The 19256-nt window shown below is 47.3% G+C and overlaps 1 protein-coding gene across 1 annotated transcript in view; it reads right to left on the reverse strand.

Moving 5' to 3' along the window:
* Positions 1-19256, reverse strand: part of GLIS1 (GLIS family zinc finger 1) — a 511250-nt gene that overhangs the window by 78865 nt on the left and 413129 nt on the right. Inside the window, exon 7 of the mRNA XM_060231864.1 lies at positions 12471-12603. Within this exon, the coding sequence (XP_060087847.1) occupies positions 12471-12603 (133 nt within the window). The remainder of the gene's footprint in view (positions 1-12470; positions 12604-19256) is intronic.

Below are 19256 nucleotides of genomic sequence, written 5' to 3' on the forward strand. Positions count from 1 at the left end.
GAGTTCAATCCCAGTGGAAGCTGGTTTCAGGTAGCCGGCTCAGGTTGACTCAGCCTTCCATCCTTTCAAGGTCAGTAAAATGAGTACCCAGCTTGCTGGGGAGAAAGTGTAGACTGGGGAAGGCAATGGTAAACCACCCTGTAAAAAGTCTGCCGTGAAAACGTTTTGAAAGCAACGTCACCCCAGAGTCGGAAACGACCGGTGCTTAAAGGTAAAGGGGATTACCTTTACCTTTAAAAGGCATGGAAATGCCAGCACTGGTAATGAGACAGGAAACCTATGTCACAATTCCATCCAGCAGGATCAGTCCAGGAGGATGTAAAGAACAAATGGACATAAGTCTGACATTAGAAACCACAACGTTCAGTTGCTGACCTAAGAGTAGCAGTGCTCTTACAAAGGAATTTCAAAGGGAGATTAGAAAGAGAGACTGCTGAATTGCAATTGATAATGAAGCTCAAGGCAATGCATCCTCTTGGACTGAACTGAGCTATTTTTCCTGTCTCGTTACCAGTGTTATCATTTGGCATCTGAAATCACTCCACTCTCCAAAATAAAAGGATCAATCCATGGTCTTTTTGAAAGAAAAGAAATCCAGAAAGGAACAGAGAAGGCAGAAAGCAAGAAACAAAGAGTCAGTAGGGAGCTGGTGGGGAAAGCAAGCTACCATGCAGCTGCAGCTGCCGCCCTGGAAAAGAAAACAGGAGAAGGAAGGTGCTTGGGGGATGGATTTGAGTCCTGCACAGACTGGATGTGTCCCATGGCTTTATGTTTGACACCTCTGGTCTAATCCTTGTTTAATAACCATCCAAACTAATGGCTATCATTACATCAGCTGGCAATGAATTCTACAATTTAAGCATGCATTGAGTGAAGAAATACTTTCTTATCTCTGAACCTACTGACCATCAACTTGATTGGATCTCCCCGAATTCCAGTGTTATGGGAGTGGTAGAGAAAGTTCTGTCCCTGCACTTTCTCCATTCTCTGTCAGGGGTGTCAAACATGCAACAGACCCCTGGAGGGCTCCTATAGGGTCCACAAGCAACTCTGCTTCCTTCTCCCTCTCTTTTCCTTCTGCATCTCAGCTTGCTTTGCCAGGCTTGCTCAATCATGCAGGAGCTACAGAGCAAAGCCTCTGTTTTCACCATTGATTGAGGCTCCTCCCTTGGGGAGGAAGGGGGTGGGGAGGGAGAATTTACTTTGGCAGGCTCTCTCAATTGCACAGCAGAGCTACTGAGCCAAGCCTCTCTTCCTTCTATTGGCTGAGGCTCCTCCTTTTCCCCTGGGGAGAAGGGAATGAGCTTTTTGTTCAGAGACAGAGAGGGAGAGAGAGTTTTGTTGGCTCATTATGTCAGGGCTCTCCTGGGTACAACTGAGTTTGCCTCCCCCTTTACACTGTATTCATGCCTTCATGATCCATTCTTTTTCAGTAGGAAAGCAATGTAAACCATTTAAATGAGGAATAACAAAAAGCTAGTGAGTTGGATTAGGCTGGGAGTGTGTGTCCAGACCAAGTTTGCCCAGCTGCTCTGTAGACTGGTGATTTTTAACCTAGGCTTCCCATATAAGTAGACTGGTACTGACCACTATACATTGCTGTTTCTACTCTTGCACTGCCTCATAGAGGTTTTAATTATTTCCTTGGGGAAGACTATAGCTTTGTAGACAAACACATGCCTTTGTCATGGTGCCTTCACATGTTCTTGACCAGTATATGAAGCAACTTATATATAAAAGCTGATAATACCCAGCCATTTCATGTTTTCCCCTGTGTCTTAGGCTTAAAACACTGACCATGAGATTTCTGTAATGAATGTCAATAAATCAAAAGTAGGTTTGAAACTTACAGTTACACACGTGAACAACAACTGAACAGCATACTCAAGATTGCTACAGCACAGACATTGTCTCCAAATTTTGATGCAATCATTCAGAGCAAGAGGTGTCAGTTATTAGAGAGTGTTACATAAACAAGATATTGCAAGAGTGCTACTGTTTTAAGTATTTTAAAGTTTTAAAAAATCTTAATTGTGTTTGTGTCCTTTATAAAGTTTATATCCTGCCACCTGGCATTACATTTTATGACACATATAGGGTTTCCAGGTCCAACTCAAGAAATAACCAGAGACTTTGGAGGTGGAGCCAGGAGCAAGGTTGTGACCAGGACTTTTTTGTAGCAGGAACTCCTTTGCCACACCCCTCTTATGTAGCCAATCCTCCAAGAGTACAGGGCCTACTGCAAGCTCTTGGAGGATTGGCTACATCAGTGGTGTGTGATCTAATATGCAAAGGAGTTCCTGCTACAAAAAAAGCCCTGGTTGTGACAAGCATGATTGAACTCCAAAGGGAGTTCTGGCCATCACATTTGAAGGGATTGCACACATTTTAAATGCCTTCCCTCCATTTGGAAATAATGGAGGATGGGGGCACCTTCTTTTTTTGTGCTCATATAATTGGATCCCTCCAGTCCAATCTTTTTGAATCTTGGAAAGTGTTTTGAGGAGAGGCAACAGATGCTATGCTTAAAATGTGGTTCCTCTACCTCAACCCCCCCACCCTGAGCCCCAGCAGACATTTGCCTCCCCCCGCCACCACTTTCTGATAACCCTGAAGGAGAGGTAGGGCCTCCAAACTGGGGGATCCCATCCCCCCAACTGGGGATTGGCAACCCTATGGCCTTATCTGACAAGATCTCATATATGCCAGATGAAGCCCTCATGAGTTTGACACCCCTTCCATACATAATTTTGGATAATTCTGTCATGTCTCCCTTTAGTTGTCTTTTCTCTGTAAAGCCCCAGACTCTCCAGCTTTTAAAAAATGGACTTAGAAAGATATAATTCTGCTTAGGATTTATGTATTTAGAAAAAATTCTGTGTTGCCTTTCCAGTGACTTGCTCAAGGTAAACTACAATTAAGACAATAAAACAAAGCCATTAAAAACAAACCAATGTTATACAAACAGCCAGGATAAAAAAAGAATAAAACAGGCACTGACCAGTCTAAAATACTGAAGGCCAAAAGCTAATCATAAAAATTTTTAAGAGATAAAAACCCTTCATTAAAAGCCTGAGTAAAAAGGAATTTTTTAGCCTGGTACAAAGTGTTACACAGTGGCTTTTCTCCCACCCCATTTTCTTGACACAAATTTGCCCCAGCCACAATAAGAGAGAGGGTTGCCAGGTCCGACTCAAGAAATATCTAAGGACTTTGGGGGTGGAGCCAGGAGTCTTTGGGGGCGGAACCAAGAGCAAGGTTGTGACAAGCACAATTGAACTCCGAAGGGAGCTCTGGCCATAACATTTAAAGTGACCACCCCCCTTGGAATAATGAAGGGTAGGGGCATCTTCTTTTGGGACTCATAGAATTGGACCCCCCAGCCCAATCTTTTTGACACTTTTTTTTTGGGGGGGGGGGGTTGAGGAGAGGCACCAGATGCTATGCTGAAAATTTGGCGCATCTTCCTCAAAAAACAGCCACCACAGAGCATCAGATATCCATGGATCAATTTTCCATTATACCCTATGGGAATCAGTCTCCATAGGGAATAATGGAGTGCCCAGAAGACATTCCTCCCCCCGCCACTTTCTGATGATCCTGAAGCAGAGGGCGGGAGGGGAGGGCCTCCAAATCAGGGGATCCTCTGCCCCCACCTGGAGATTAGACAAACCAGAAACCACAGTGTACAGATTAGTAAAAATTGAAAAGAACTCTGTGAAACTGTAAGTTGCAAATAATTGCTAAATTGTTCAAAGTAAAGATCCAACTCTGTATGCTTTAAATAAAAGGTATCAAAGTCTATTGTCTTAATACTCCTCTTGTTGATAGACACAGATAGTACCAAAATGTGCTACTTCTCCCTTGGGTAGCAGTCCTCAATCCAACAGGTGTGGCTACACGAGGCCAAGGTTTAAGCCACTTCTACTGGCCGTGTTTCTTATATTCTGGAACCTGTGCTAAAAGCAATAGCTCACATAGCATATTATGTCTCATTAATTTGCGCGAAACGTTTGTGCTACCCAAGGAAGAAGTAGCACATTTTGTACTGTCTGCTTCTATCAACAAGAGGAGTATTAAGACAGTAGACTTTGGTACCTTTTCTTTAAATCATAAAGAGTTGGATCTTTACTTTGAACTGTGCTTCATTCATGGACAGTAGAAAGAATTTTGGTTTGTGGAATTCAAGTAAATAATATATGAGTTTTGCATGAAATAAATTTGTTTAGCAGTTATTTGCAACATACAATTTCACAGTGTTCTTTTCAATTTTCACCCACCTGGGGATTGGCAGCCCTACTAAGAGAGCAAATAACACATCTAGTCTTGCCCTGACTGCACTGTCTCACTTGCAGATCCAGTCAAATGGGATTAAGAATAGTTGTCTTCCTATTAGACTTGCAATTTATTTATCTATTTATATTTGAATAATTTATTAGCTATCTTTCTTCTTGGCAGAACTCAGGGCAGCTTACAATGGAATTAAAACACTGATTATTAAAAACTCATAAAATACTACAATTTAAAATTTCCAATTAGGTTCTCTCTCGGCTTGACTTCGTGAACGAAGATTTAAGAAGGGTGCAGTAGTCCACATCTGCTGCAGGCTCGCTGGTGGCCGACAAGACCAATGCGGGACAGGCAGATCCGGCCACAGTGGCTGCAGGGAAAAGTCTGATTTGGGGTTGGTGCTTTAGCAGTACGATTCTTCCTCAATCTCCTTTTGTCCTCAAGACCAGCTATGCGTGCGTTCTCAAAGGAAGTGACAGCCTGGTGGATGGTGTGCCTCCATGCTTTGCGATCTAAGGCTAGGTCAGACCACTGGTGATGGTTGATGCAACAGGTGCCAAGGGATTTCTTCAAGGAGTCCTTGTACCTCTTCTTTGGTGCCCCTCTATTTCGATGGCCAGTGGAAAGTTTGCCATACAGAGCAATCTTGGGAAGGCGGTGGTTTTCCATCCTAGAAATATGCCCTGCCCAGTGCAGCTGCGTCTTCAACAGCAGTGCCTCGATGCTTGTAACCTCCGCCCTCTTGAGGACTTCAGTGTTGGTCACAAAGTCACTCCAGTGGATGTTGAGGATGGTGCGAAGGCAGCGCTGATGAAAGCGCTCAAGGAGTCGCAGGTGATGACGGTATAAAACCCACGATTCGGAGCCGTAGATGAGGGTTGTCATCACAACTGCTTTGTAAACATTGATCTTTGTGCCTTTTTTCAGATGCTTGTTGCTCCACACTCTTTTGTGCAGTCGGCCAAATGCACGGTTTGCCTTTGCCAGCCTGTTGTCAATCTCCTTGTCGATCTTGGCATCTGAGGAGATGATGCACCCCAGGTAGCTGAACTGCTGGACTGTCTTCACAACTGATTCACCCACAGTGATGTAGGGAGGGTGATAATCTTCCTGGGTTGCAGGCTGGTGGAGAACTTCTGTCTTCTTCAGACTAACTTCTAGGCCGAATAGCTTGGCAGCCTCTGCAAAGCAGGACGTCATATGCTGCAGAGCTGATACCGAGTGGGAGACGAGTGCAGCATCATCAGCAAACAGTAGCTCTCGGATAAGTTTTTCCATTGTCTTGGAGTGAGCCTTTAGTCGCCTCAGGTTGAACAGGCTGCCATCAGTGCGATAGCGGATGTAGGCACCATCGTCATCATCTAGATCTACTGCGGCTCTTTGAAGCATCATGCTAAAGAAGATCGCAAAGAGAGTTGGCGCGAGAACGCAGCCTTGCTTTACACCTGTGCCTATTGGGAAGGGCTCCGAAAGGTCGTTGCAGTGTCTGACTTGGCCTCGCTGGTCTTCATGTAGCTGGATGATCATGCTGAGGAACCTTGGGGGACATCATAAACGTTCCAAGATTTGCCACAGGCCTTTCCTGCTAACAGTATCGAAAGCTTTGGTAAGGTCGACAAAAGTCACAAATAGACCCTTGTTCTGTTCCCTGCATTTCTCTTGGAGCTGCCTGAGAACAAATACCATGTCGTTGGTGCTCCTGTTAGCTCTGAAGCCGCGCTGGCTCTCTGGGAGGAGTTCTTCTGCAATGGTGGGCACCAGTCTGTTCAGGAGTATTCTGGCAAGGATTTTGCCTGCGATGGAGAGCAGGGTTATCCCCCGGTAGTTGGAGCAGTCTGACTTTTCCCCTTTGTTCTTGTGTAGAGTGATGATGATTGCATCGCGAAAGTCCTGTGGTAGTTTGCCTTGTTCCCAGCAGGTGACAAGTACTTTGTGAAGTGTGCTATGTAGTACTGTGCCCCCATGCTTCCAGATCTCTGGTGGGATTCCATCAACTCCCGCTGCCTTGCCACTTTTCAGTTGCTTGATGGCTTTAACAGTCTCTTCTAGGGTGGGGATCTCATCCAACTCTGTTTTCACTGGTTGAAGTGGGGTGAGGTGGATTGCTGAATCTTGAACTACGCGGTTGGCACTGAAGAGAACTTGAAAATACTCCGACCACCGGTTCAGTATGGATGCCTTGTCTGTGAGGAGCACTTGGCCGTCTGCACTACACAAGGGACTCTGAGCCTGATATGATGGGCCATATACTGCCTTCAGGGCTTCGTAGAACCCTCTTAAATCACCAGTGTCTGCACACAGCTGGGTTCTCTCTGCAAGCTTGGTCCACCACTCGTTCTGAATGTCTCGAAGCTTGCGCTGGAGGTTGCTACATGCAGCGCGAAAGATTGCTTTTTTCCCGGGACAGGAGGGCTGAGCAAGATGTGCTTGGTAGGCAGATCTCTTTTTCGCTAGTAATTCTTGGATCTCTTGATTGTTCTCGTCAAACCAGTCCTTGTTCTTCCTTGTGGAGAACCCGAGGACTTCTTCAGAGATCAACAGGATGGTAGTTTTTAGGTGTTCCCAGAGTGCTTCTGGAGAAGGGACTGTGGGGCAACTGGGGTCCTCAATTCTTGACTGGAGTTTTGCCTGGAAGGCAGCTTTAACTTCGGCTGACTGAAGGCTGCCAACCTGAAGCTTCCTCCGAGGGATACCTCCTCTCCTGGGTGTGGGTTTAAAGTGAAGACAGAGATTGCAGCGTACAAGACGATGATCCGTATGACATTCCGCACTGGGCATTACTCGGGTGTGTAAGACATCTCGAAGGTCTCTCTGGCACACCAGAATGTAGTCGATAAGGTGCCAGTGCTTGGACCGTGGGTGCATCCAGGTTGTCTTCAGGCTGTTCTTCTGCTGAAAGATAGTGTTGGTGATGGTGAGCTGGTGCTCCGTGCAGAATTCTAGCAGGAGGCGCCCGTTATCATTGCAGTTGCCAATGCCATGTTTGCCAAGCACTCCTTTCCAGGCTTCCGAGTCTTTACCTACTCTGGCATTGAAGTCGCCAAGGATGATCACCTTGTCCTCTGCAGGGGTCTTCCGTATGAGGTTGCGTAGATCAGCATAGAACTTGTTCTTTTCTGCAGGATCTGCTTGAAGGGTTGGGGCATACACACTGAAGAGTGTTGCATGCTGCTTGTTTTGAAGGGGGAGGCACATGGACATGATGCGATCTGAGTGACCTGTTGGCAGGTTTTCGAGTTTGGAGGCAATGGAGTTCCTGACCATGAAGCCAACACCAGAAAGGCGGCTCTCAGCCTTTGACTTACCCAACCAGTAGAGGGTATAGCCAGCACCATGTTCTTGAAGACTACCTTCCTCAGGGAAACGGACCTCACTGAGAGCTGCTATGTCGATATTCAACCTGAGAAGTTCGTGGGCAACTAGAGCAGAGCGTCGTTCAGGGCGACCACTGTCTACTGTGTCAAGCATGGTTCTGATGTTCCAACACGCAAGCTTTAGTCTTTGCACACTTTGTGAGGCAGGTGCATGCCTTTTCTTTGTTGTTATTTTTTGACCGCAAGTAAGGATGCCCATTGACCGCGGCTAGCCAACTGGGGTGGGGGAGACGAGCTTTGTTTAGGCCACCTTTTCTAGGCCCCTCTCCATGTGGAGCAAGCAGTGCTGTCCCTAGATAAGGCTGCTTGGTCGTTCAGGGTGCTGCCGAAAAATGCTTTCGTCTCCGGGTCAGCATCAGGCGACCAATACCCTGAACCGCCTACATGCAGGATCGGGACTGCAGCTTCCAGTGGCATCTTCCACCTGCCGTTTCGCCCCTTGCCCATCGCTGCAGGACTTGGTGTGTTGCGGGATGTGGATATGCCCTTCAGGCCTGCGTAGAGGAATTTTTAGGTGAAGCACAGTGTGCACGGTACTGGCTCCACCCTTTCGCCATGGGGTCATCTGCCATGGCCCAGTAAGCCGGGACGCCGGCAGCAAGTCCTCCAGGTCGTAGGTGTTACATTAACGAGCTCTATCTGCCCGGGTTTGATGTTAGAGTTTTCCTTCTCTTGGCTGGCGAGGTTGGTGAGCCCAGCCTGCCCATCCGGTTATACCGCCGGACATTCGGTCGCACCATGACGTGGCAAACTCTGTGAGAAATGGGGGGGGACCAGCGGGAAGGTGTTGCCACGGATGCAGTAATGCAGGAGAGGCCACTGCAGTGACCATCTGCCAGGCATAGCCGGACAGTGACCACGCGGCGTTCACTACACCGGGAAAGGAGAGGCTATGTATTGCGCATACACTTTCCCTGGGGGGGGGGGCAGGATACCCAAGAGGGAGCCCACCCCTCCCCACCCCAATTAGGACTGCCAATAAATACAAACTAGTCAAATGCAGTCCTAGCTAAAACTGTCAGGTCTCTTCCTATGATCTTAACCTGGGCAGGAAGGTATGGGAAAAGATGGTCCTTCAGCTACTGTGCTCCCAAATCATGTAGGGCAATATTTTTCCCCCTTGGACTTAATTAGGGGAAATTATTGTGGTTTCTTCCTGAGATTGCAAAATTCAGTGGATATTAAATTATCTTAGCTAAGCACTAGAGTTGCCAGCCCCCAGGTCCATCGGAGGATCCCCAGTCTTGGGGGCTTCTCTCCTCCATGGACGAGCTGGCTGGTAGGGGAAAACCCTCCACTAAACAGGGACATCATTTGGGGGAGTGCCCTGTTTTGTTTTTAACAAACTCTGGTTTAAGCCCAATTTAACCATAGAATTTGCCCCAAAACCAGAGCGTTCCCCCACGTAACATCCCTGCCCAGTCCCAGAATGCACCCCATATCCCCCCACTGGACCTGTGAGCAGATCTGGCAACCCTACTAAGCATAGAATCACTATTCTGTGACCTACTAATGGTTCATCTGCTCAAAAAATCAGTTTACCTACATTTGTCTGGGTAGATAATAATATCACTTCTGCATTAATCCTCAGGTATGCATTTGCCAAAATTGTATGCTGATTCTTTGCTCTAGAAAGATTTCATAGAAGCACATGCTCCCTGACAAAGAATGACAGGGCACCCCTGCTGGATCACACCAGTGATCCATCTGTCCATGGTGCTGTTTTACACAGTGGCCAAACACATGTCCCTGGGAGGAATATGAACAGGTCTCAACATTTTTGCATATCAGCTGCCTGGTAAAATGATGCAGAGCAACTGCACCGAATTGACCACTTCCTCATAGTAGTTTGCCTATGTACTCTGTAGCCACACAGCACTTGCAGGGAACTGCTTCTAAAAAAAAAACAGAGGAGAACTGAAAGGACTGAAACAGGAGAATTGGAATAGTACTGTGGAGAGAAGGAAGGGTTCCTGCTTCCCCTCCAAGCAGTTTTCTCATGTGAAAACCACACTGGGAGGGGAGGTATTTTGATTTTGCTGCTTCATGTGGAGTATCTGTGGACATAATCAGTGAAAAAACTCTGCCCCGTATGGTTTTCACACAAGAAAACTGTTTGTTGGGAGAGGCAGGAGCCCTCTCCCTCCCATGGTGCTAAGCCTGTTTAGGCTTTCATAAGAACATAAGGAGAAGCCATGTTGGATCAGGCCAATGGGCCATCCAGTCCACAGCCTGTGTTACACAGTAGCCAAAAACTAGATTAACTCTAGTGATGTTAATCACTAGAAAGGGTGATTAACATGTGGAATTCACTGCCACAGGAGGTGGTGGCGGCCACAAGCATGGCCACCTTCAAGAGGGGGTTAGATAAAAATATGGAGCAGAGGTCCATCAGTGGCTATTAGCCACAGTGTGTATGTGTGTGTGTGTGTGTGTATATATATATATATATATATATATATATATATATATATATATATATATATATATATTTGGCCGCTGTGTGACACAGAATGTTGGACTGGATGGGCCATTGGCCTGATCTAACATGGCTTCTCTTATGTTCTTATTAGATGCCATCAAGAGGTCAACCAGTGGGGCCTTTTCTTTTTTCAGAAGTGGTTTCCCACAGCTGCTGTGTGGCTATGGGGAACGTGGACAAATTAGTGTAAACAAGTGACCAAATATATCATGTAATTTGCCTCAAAGACAGAGGTTTTCTCCTCAGAAGATATTTAAAAAGGCCCTACAAGTGACAATCTATCTTCTCAAGGTTTTATACACTCCACATCTTATAACATAGTTTGCTAACTCATATCCAAAGAGAAGCCGTGTTAGATAGTATTGTCTGTTTGGCAGTCATTACCATAGTAAAAATGGCATAACAGCTGAAGTCAGTACAATTTTTGCTTTTAGTTTGGTCAGAAAAGAATTCTCCCTGCATTGTGCACCAACTCTTATTTTGCCATCCTAGAAAACTGTTACGGATGAAGAGCAAATCTCTACATCACAGCCTGGGAATTCTGTCTCATCGGAATGATCCTAAAACATTTGATTGTTTCAATTCTTTAATGTTGGTTTAAATGAGAAATTATCACCAGGGAGAACTGTGCTGCATACTGACTGCATAAATTCTGTCTGCCTATTATGCATCCTGGCTTGAGAGAAGATGACTTGGGCTTCTTAACACGTTAACCACTTCAGCTTATAAAAACATGTCATCTATCAAATCTAAATGGTTTAACCTTTAGCCCTAACATCTGTTACCAAGCTAGCATCACAGACCATCTGGGAAAAAGGCTTTTCAGGGTCTCTGCTAAGTAGCTACAAAAATGATAAAAATGCAACTCCAGAAAATACAAAAATAGAGGAAACAACAAAAAATAAGCTTTCTGCAAGGTGCTACATGGCTTATGGTTCCTACACCATAAAGGTAGTCAGTCTGGCCCAGTATTGGCCTGTAGATAGATTTAGAAAAGGAAGATTTGTGTTAATACTATACAAAAGCTCAAGTTAACAGGCAAGATCTGGAGAAATCATCAGCTTAGTTTCCCATATGTATAATAAAAACAATAAAAATGGCCAGTCACAGAGAGTGGTCCTATAGATGAACAAGATATTGTTTTCATAAGGCAATTTCTACAATGAAATTAAGGAAGCTATGGTTTATGCCCTGCTTTTCAGCTTTCAAGAATAACTGGTTGGCCTCTGTTGGAAATAGAATGCTGAATTAGATCTACCACTGGTCTGATCTAGTAAGAGTCCTTATGTTCTTAATTTTTTAAAATAAATTATGACTAAGAATTTGATATTTCAGTAATCCTTTACTGAAGTTTTTTCACTGATTTGAAAAAATGCAGAACTGCTAGGCCCATACATTGTGGATTCCAAAACCATTTGTATACTCTCTTCCACAAGTCTAAACACAAGGTTTGTTTGAAGTTCAGCACTAAGAATATCAGAATTGAAAAACAATTCATCTATGTATGTTAGCTTTCTTCCTTGACATCTTTAAAATATGCTGCAGTTTTAGTTTAGGGAAAAATGTTCTCAGTAATCCAAGTAATCCCAATGGCACAGCACTCTATACCTTAATGCTGTGGTTTCTTTGATAAAGCAACCCAGCATAAACAAGTATTTTCAACTGAAATAAAAGGAAGCATTATATAGTGGATTCAACTGTACACTACTTTTTGAAGCTTGTATAGTCTAGTATGTACACTACGTAGGAATTTTGATTCCCTAGCATATTTCTGTAGCACTCTACCACATGGAATTCTATCTCAGTTTGAGACCACCTGTTGGTTCCAATTACCAACTTGGAAAGAGGACTCCTTTAGTTCTTTGTGTTCCATCTCGTACAGTTGCTGGCAGTCTGGCATCCCACCCATAATGCTGATGTACCCACCCACAAGGCACTGACTCTTGTTTGTGTATTATTAGTTTAACATTTGAATTAGTAGCTTAACTCCTTAGTGCTCTTCCTGAACCAATACTAAATCTCATCCCCTTATACCTTGTCTGCTTCCACATGGAGGGTTGTTTTTTTATTAGCTTTTGTTGCTTCCATTGAACTGCTTTTGTTTGGAGCCAAAGGTGACAAGTCAGAACAAGTATCACTGGTCTATCTTACCTTTCTCCCAAAAAGATTAGAGTAGAATTGTATTCTCTCAACAACCAGTGACGTATGGTGGGCTGAAGTGTGGTGAGTTTTCTGACTGGGTGAGGATTTCAGTCTGGGTTCTCCATAGCACCATACTGGAGGGCACAATTGTAACACAGGAGTGTTATGAGGAATTTTCTCACCTGGTATTAGGTCATGGTGGCCCACTGATCGCCCACATTTCCCATCCAAGATGTGCTGCGAGGAAGGGTGGAGCTGCTGCATGGCTAAACATTCACTTAATATGTCTTGTTCAACATCAGAGCATGAATGGAGCTATAGAGGGAGGACAAAGCAAAGAGATTTTCATTTCAAAGTGAAGAACTAAAATGCTGCTAATTAGGTGCATATGTTGCATTTCTTCTAGCCAACATATAGAAAGAAGGAACAAAATGTCATTGTTGCTAGCGCTGGAGTAATTGAAGATATATTAGGTGCTTAGTGATTTTCATTAGAGGTTGTTTGGGTTTTCTTGAGCACGCAAATTAAGCATGCTAATCTTAAATCAGCAGCATTTGATTATCAGAAAAATAATGTGCCATTGTGCTTTACAGTTTTATGGAATAATTTAGCTATGCTCCTTTTCCTCCCTCCTCCCAGAATCTTGAGTCCTACTTTTTGAAAGATTGCATATTTCTAACTGCAATTGTTGGAAATTCATGTGATTGGAGAGGAAAAGCATTATCAGATTAGTACTGGCAAAATGGTGATCTGTCAATAATGTGCCAGAGGTTCTGTTGATATGTCAGCTGTTTTCCATGTAAACTAATGCACTGGCAAAAGTGTCTGAAGCATGCTCTTTGCAAACCACAATGTCAATCACATTAAAAGCAGCAGGAGAGAAGAATTAAGAAAGAAAAGCATTTCTAATTCCCTTTTAAACATGCTGATGTTGCCAAACTTGTGTCATAACAAAGCTCAACTATCACAGAAACAGTCATTCTATTTTGAGACCATTAATAAATGGTTATTATTTTGAAGTTTACAGTTTTGCATTCTGCCTTCCCCTGGGCTCAGTTATTCTAAACTAAAAGGATCAGTCAAATCAGTTTAGCATTCTGTCCTACAGGCAGTTTGTTTTTGTACTGAAAAAAAATTCTGGATCACAAATGCAGCTAATAAAGCTTTAAACTACTACTAAACACCTACTTCATTTTGTTCACATAACAGTACCTTGATGTAATTGCATCTAGAATAACGAGAGGAATGAAATACACAGAACCATACACTTGTAAAGCCAAAATATATGTCTCTTCTGCAATGCTCTAGGAATACCCTCAATCTCTATGGTAAAGTTGTGTGTGTGTTAGGGTTGCCAGGTCCAATTCAATAAATATCTGGGGACTTTGGGGATGGAGTCAGGAGACTTTGGGGGTGGAGCCAGGAGACATTGGGAGTGGAGCTAGGAGCAAAGTTGTGACAAGCACAATTGAACTCCAGGGCATTTATCAGTTGAGATCCAAGGTGATTATCAGGTGGGAAAGACTCAAGGGACTGGCCTTGTCTGCTTTATGGCCTGCTTTAAAGCCACATAAGAGCAACTTAGACATCACTGGTGAAGCACTTCAGAGTTCAGATGGGCAAGATACTGGGATAGCAGTGAGATGGACTACAACTATTCAGGGCTATGATTTGGATCAGGGCTGTGAGGAGGTGGAACAGAAGTTACCCTTTTCACCATCACACAATGTTACAGATTTGCCATGCTGTTATAACCCTGTTATAACCCTTTAAAGAAAAAAGACAGCCAAAAGACAGACACCATTATTTTTTCATCCAAAGGATAACCCCCACAGGAGGATAGTCTCAGTTAACAAAACCATATTAAGATAGAAGAGACTAACACCCTCTATCTTCCCCATGAGGGCCTGATCCAAATTGAGAGGAAGCTGCCTGTAATTGCATTCAAATGGAGAACAGTGACATCTGTCACACTGAGCTTGTTTTGTTTTTAAGCTTGGAAGGTGACTTGAGGCCATGGAGAAAAACAGTTCTAGTCTGCTTAGGCTTTTTTCTCAAGACATTGAATCTTGATATACTGGATGTAATTGACATGTTCTCCACTTTTATTTTTTTTTAAATTAGTATTTCTGAGTTTATTAGTTATTGCACACCGAACAAGGTGGTTAATCAACAAACATTAACTTAATGTATGAGTGTCAAGTCTGCTATGATGCTTTAGTAGTTTAGAGGTTCAGCCACCAACTCTGGTTCAGGAAAAGGATCCTGGGTAGAACCACTCTGTATTCAGATACTGCTAGCTTGAACTCTCCTTCCCCCTCCTCCCTCCTTTGTTATGTAGCAATGCTTGGAAATGAGAATATGGGAACAAGATTGTGGTGCCTTCTCAGAGATAGCCGGTGCTTCAGAAAATGCCCAAGGCCAGCCAGTGCTTGAGAACGATAAAATAATAACAATGTGTGAATGTGCCCTGCATAGAGTTTCCCCACCCTAAGGGATTCTTTTGATGTATACTTTAAATGTTTGCCCTTTGTGCATGCTCGCCAGTCTCTCAATCTGCTTCTACAGTCTTGCAACATGTTACAATAAACTAGAAACTTTTTTTATCAAGAAGGTCTCGTTATTGAAACATCAGACTTGACATTCTGAGAGACTCCCTTTTTGGAGCTCAACCTTTCCGGCAACTTGAAAAGCCCGATGGCTGACCATATTCCAGACAATGGAGAGCTCCCGCCTGATACGGGACTGGAGGGAGCAACCCCGTGGCACGTCCTAGATCTGAGGAGAGCCGCGGAATCTCCCCCCCGAGTTCCAACTGGTGTTGTCCCCTCGGCAGTACCAACCAAGGACCTCGACCACCATCATGGATCAGGCCCCTCTACGCCGGGAAGCCATCCGGAACCGCCACACCAGGTTGACCCAGGGGGCCGGGCCGGAGACCGTAAACCCGGGCTCGGGGGAGACGGGTGGGACGGACAGCATCCTCGTCATGCGAGTTGGCGAAGACGAGGATGGCGGGGCAGGACGCCGAGGGGCTGACAGCGGCGAGCCGAAGCCCAAAGACCAGTACGAGGAGGACTACCAGATGTTCCGTTCAATGGTCCACAAGGAGATTGATGGGGCCCTCGGAAGGCTGAGGGACGAGGTCCGCGACCTGATGGTCCAGTTGGGGAGGGCGCTGGGGGGTGCAACCTCCCGGAGGCCCACGGCTACCCAGGCAGGGGCCAGGAGCCAGCCGAGCTAGCCGGTGGCGGCGCCGGCCCCTGCCAGGGCAGGCGCCACGCCGGCACCTGCCCCGCAGCCGCCGGCCCAACCAGCGGGGCCGCGCCACGTGGGGATAGAGCTAGACGCCACCTTTGACGGGGATCCGGAAGAAGTGAACTATTTCAGGATCCAGGCGAATAGCTACATGCATTATTGGGGCCATTCCTTCCCCGACGAATTCAGCCAGGTTGACTACTTGGGCTCGAAGCTGAGGGGAGCCGCAAAGAGGTGGTATGTGAGCCTGTGCGAGACCAGGAGCCCGATCCTGGACGATGTACACACCTTTCTATGAGCCCTACTGACCCAGTATGAAGACCCCCTGCAGGAGTCGTGAGCGCTGGCGGCCTTGCGTGACATGCAACAAGGGGCCCGGTCCATCCGCAAGTACGCCGCGGACTTCCAGGCCAACGTGGCCTGGGTGCGAGGGTGGAACGAGGTGATGAAGATAGACAAGTTCACAAATGGGCTGAACGCAAGCATCTTGGATTGGGCCCTCACCCAAGCCAGGCCGAACATGTTGGTGGGGTGGATCCAGCTGGCGGGGGAAGTGGAGAACAACCTCAAGCGGGTAGCCATGCTGCGCCAGCACCAGTCCGGGAAGCCGCCGGCAAGGGGGAGCCCTGCCAAGACCGAGCCCCCCAGAGGGAAGAAACCCACCGCCACCGTGCCGGTGGGGCCCCGCCAGTGCTTCAGGTGCGGGGATCCGAACCACCTGGCCTCCAACCGCCCACACCCCCCGCAACTGCGGGCGCCGCCGGGGCCCCCTAAACCAGTCACTCCGGCTCCGAAGAAAGCCCCTGGCCGCCCTAAGGATGCGGCGAAGAGCAGTGCCGTGGCCGTGCAAGAGGAGCTGCAGGAGGAAGAAGTGCTTCTGTCTGTGGAGTTGGCCGACCTAGCCTGGCTGGAAGAGCCGGCGGGAAATGAGCCCGACCTGCTGCTCTGAAGGGTGCCCACCAGCAGGTCAATCGAGACGAGGCGCTGCTGACGGTGAGAGTGACGGGGAAATTATACTTTGTGACTGTGAAACTGCTGAACCCCAAATTGCGGAGGTTCCTGCAGATTAGAGCCCTCATAGACTCGGGGTGTAACAGAGAACTGATCTCCCCTAAAGTGGTGGAGGCGCTGGGCCTAGAAAGCTCGCAGCTGCCCCACCCCATGCTGTTTGAGCAGATGGATGGCTCCGTCATGTGCGGGGAGCCCTGCACACGGGAGATGCAACCATGCCCCATGGGGATCGAGGAACATTGGGACCTTCGTGCTCATACCCGGTGGTGCTGGGGGTGGGTTGGCTAGAGAAGCACGAGCCCCTAATCCGGTGGAGGGCACAGACTATCAGGTTCTTGGACCCAGGGTGTAAAACCCATCTCTGGAACGCGGCATGGGGGCCAAAAGCCCCCGCCGCTAAGGAGAGGGCATGCGTGACTGTGGAGGAGATACACCCGATCCCCGAAGTTTACCGGGATTTAATGGAGGTGTTTAGTGAGAAAGAAGCCAACCAACTGCCCCCCCACCGGAGCACGGACTGTGCCATAGAACTAATTCCGGGGGAAACCCTGCCCCGAGCCAAACTGTACCAGATGGGGCGGGCGGAGAAAAAGGAACTCCGCAAGTTCCTAGACAAGAACTTGGCCCGGGGGTTCAGTCGACCAGCCACGGCCCCTCACGCAGCCCCAGTCCTATTTAGAAAGAAAAAGGACAATTCGCTTAGACTCTGCACTGATTTTCGTGGGATTAACGCGATCTCCATGTCTAACGCCTACCCCATCCCCCTCATCCGGGACTTATTGAGCACGGTGGCTGGGGGGAAAATTTTCATCAAACTGGACTTAAGAGACGCGTACTTCTGGGTGCGCATCAAGGAGGGGGACAAGTGGAAAATGGCTTTCAACACACCAATGGGACAGTTTGAATACTTGGTGATGCCGCTTGGGCTGAAGGGAGCCCCGGGGGTGTTCATGAACTTTATAAATGATGTGTTGAGAAAGTACCTGTATAAGGGGGTGGTGGTGTACCTGGATGACATCATTATTTATTCACAAGATGAACAGTCGCATGTAAAGTTAGTGAGGGAGGTCCTCAGCACTCTGCTGGAACATCAACTGTAAGCTAAACTGTCCAAATGCGAGTTCCACCGAACGGAACTAGACTATCTGGGGTTCCGGGTGTCCGAACGCGGCTTGGCTATGGACCCCGCAAAGGTCCAAGCGGTACTGGAATGGGCTCCCCCGAGAACACGTAGACAGCTCCAATCGTTTCTCGGGTTCACAAATTTTTACAGACAATTCATAGAGGGGTTCGCCCAGATTGCCCTGCCCTTGACCGACTTCCTAAAGACCAAAGGCAAGGGCCCGGAATCCAAACGGCTGGCGGCAGGGTTGAATTGGACGCCCGAGTGCCAGAACGCGTTCGATCACCTAAAACGCCTATTCACCAGCGAGCCCATCCTAAGCCACCCGGACGAGCAGAGGGCCTTCGTGGTCCAATGCGACGCTTCCGACGTGGCCGTAGGAGCAATACTCATGCAGAGAGATGGGGAGGGGAAACTGCGGCCCTGCGCCTTCATCTCCCGCAAGTTTTCAGACGAACAACGCAACTGGTCAGTCTGGGACAAAGAGGCGTTCGCCGTCATGTTCGCTCTGAAAACCTGGAGATCTTGGCTAGAGGGGGCGAAACTCCCCTTCGAAGTGTGGACTGATCACAAAAACCTAGAAGCGCTGACAGGGAAGCGCAAACTGAGCGAGAAGCAAATTAGGTGGGCCGGCTTCTTCTCCAAATTTGACTTCACCCTAAAGCACATCCCAGGGACTAGGAATTTCTTGGCCGACGCGCTCTCGAGGCTCCTGCAGCACAAGAGCCAGAGGGAGGAGGTGGTGGACTCATTAATCCCACCGTCACAAGTGGCGGCCATGGTCACCACCCGCTCCCAAAAGAAACGAGAGCTGGACGGGATCAGCCAAGAGCGCATCGCCATAGAAACCGAAAGGGAGGGGAAGGAATGGCCAGAGGGGGTGCAGAAGGGGAAAGATGGATTGTGGTACAAGGGAGACAAGCTTTACGTCTCGAGCGGTCTGAGGAAAGAAATACTGCAGCTTTGTCACTCCTCCAAGCTGGCGGGGCACTTTGGCTACGTGAAAACCCTGCACTTAGTAAACCGACAATTCTGGTGGCCGTCCCTGCGCAAAGATGTGTTCAGGTTTGTCACAAGCTGCCCCATGTGCGTAATGGCCAAGCGGCGAGGGGGGAAACCGCCCGGGCTCTTACAACCCCTCGAGACAGCTAAGCGATAGTCTCCATGGACTTTATAGTAGAACTTCCCCCCTCCCGAGGCAAAACAGTCATTCTAGTGGTGGTGGACACCTTCTCTAAGCAAGCCCACTTCATCCTGTGCTCCCAGCTGCCCACGGCTAAGAAATTGGCGGCCCTGTTCTTTGACCACGTGATAAAATTACACTCATTCCCAGATAAGGTCATTAGCGACCGTGGGCCGCAGTTCGTTGCCACCTTTCGGCAGGAGTTTTGCAAACTGGTGGGGATGGAGCAGGGCCTGAGCTCAGCCTATCACCCCCAAACCGACGGACAGACGGAGAGGTGAACGGTGTGCTGGAACAATATTTGCGGTGCTTTGTAAACCAGCGGCAGTCCGACTGGGTGGACTTGCTCCCCTTTGCCGAATATTGCTACAACAACAGCATGCAGAGCTCCAC

This window comes from Heteronotia binoei, chromosome 2 (assembly GCF_032191835.1).
Source record: "Heteronotia binoei isolate CCM8104 ecotype False Entrance Well chromosome 2, APGP_CSIRO_Hbin_v1, whole genome shotgun sequence".
In the NCBI taxonomy this organism is placed as follows: Eukaryota; Metazoa; Chordata; class Lepidosauria; order Squamata; family Gekkonidae; genus Heteronotia; species Heteronotia binoei.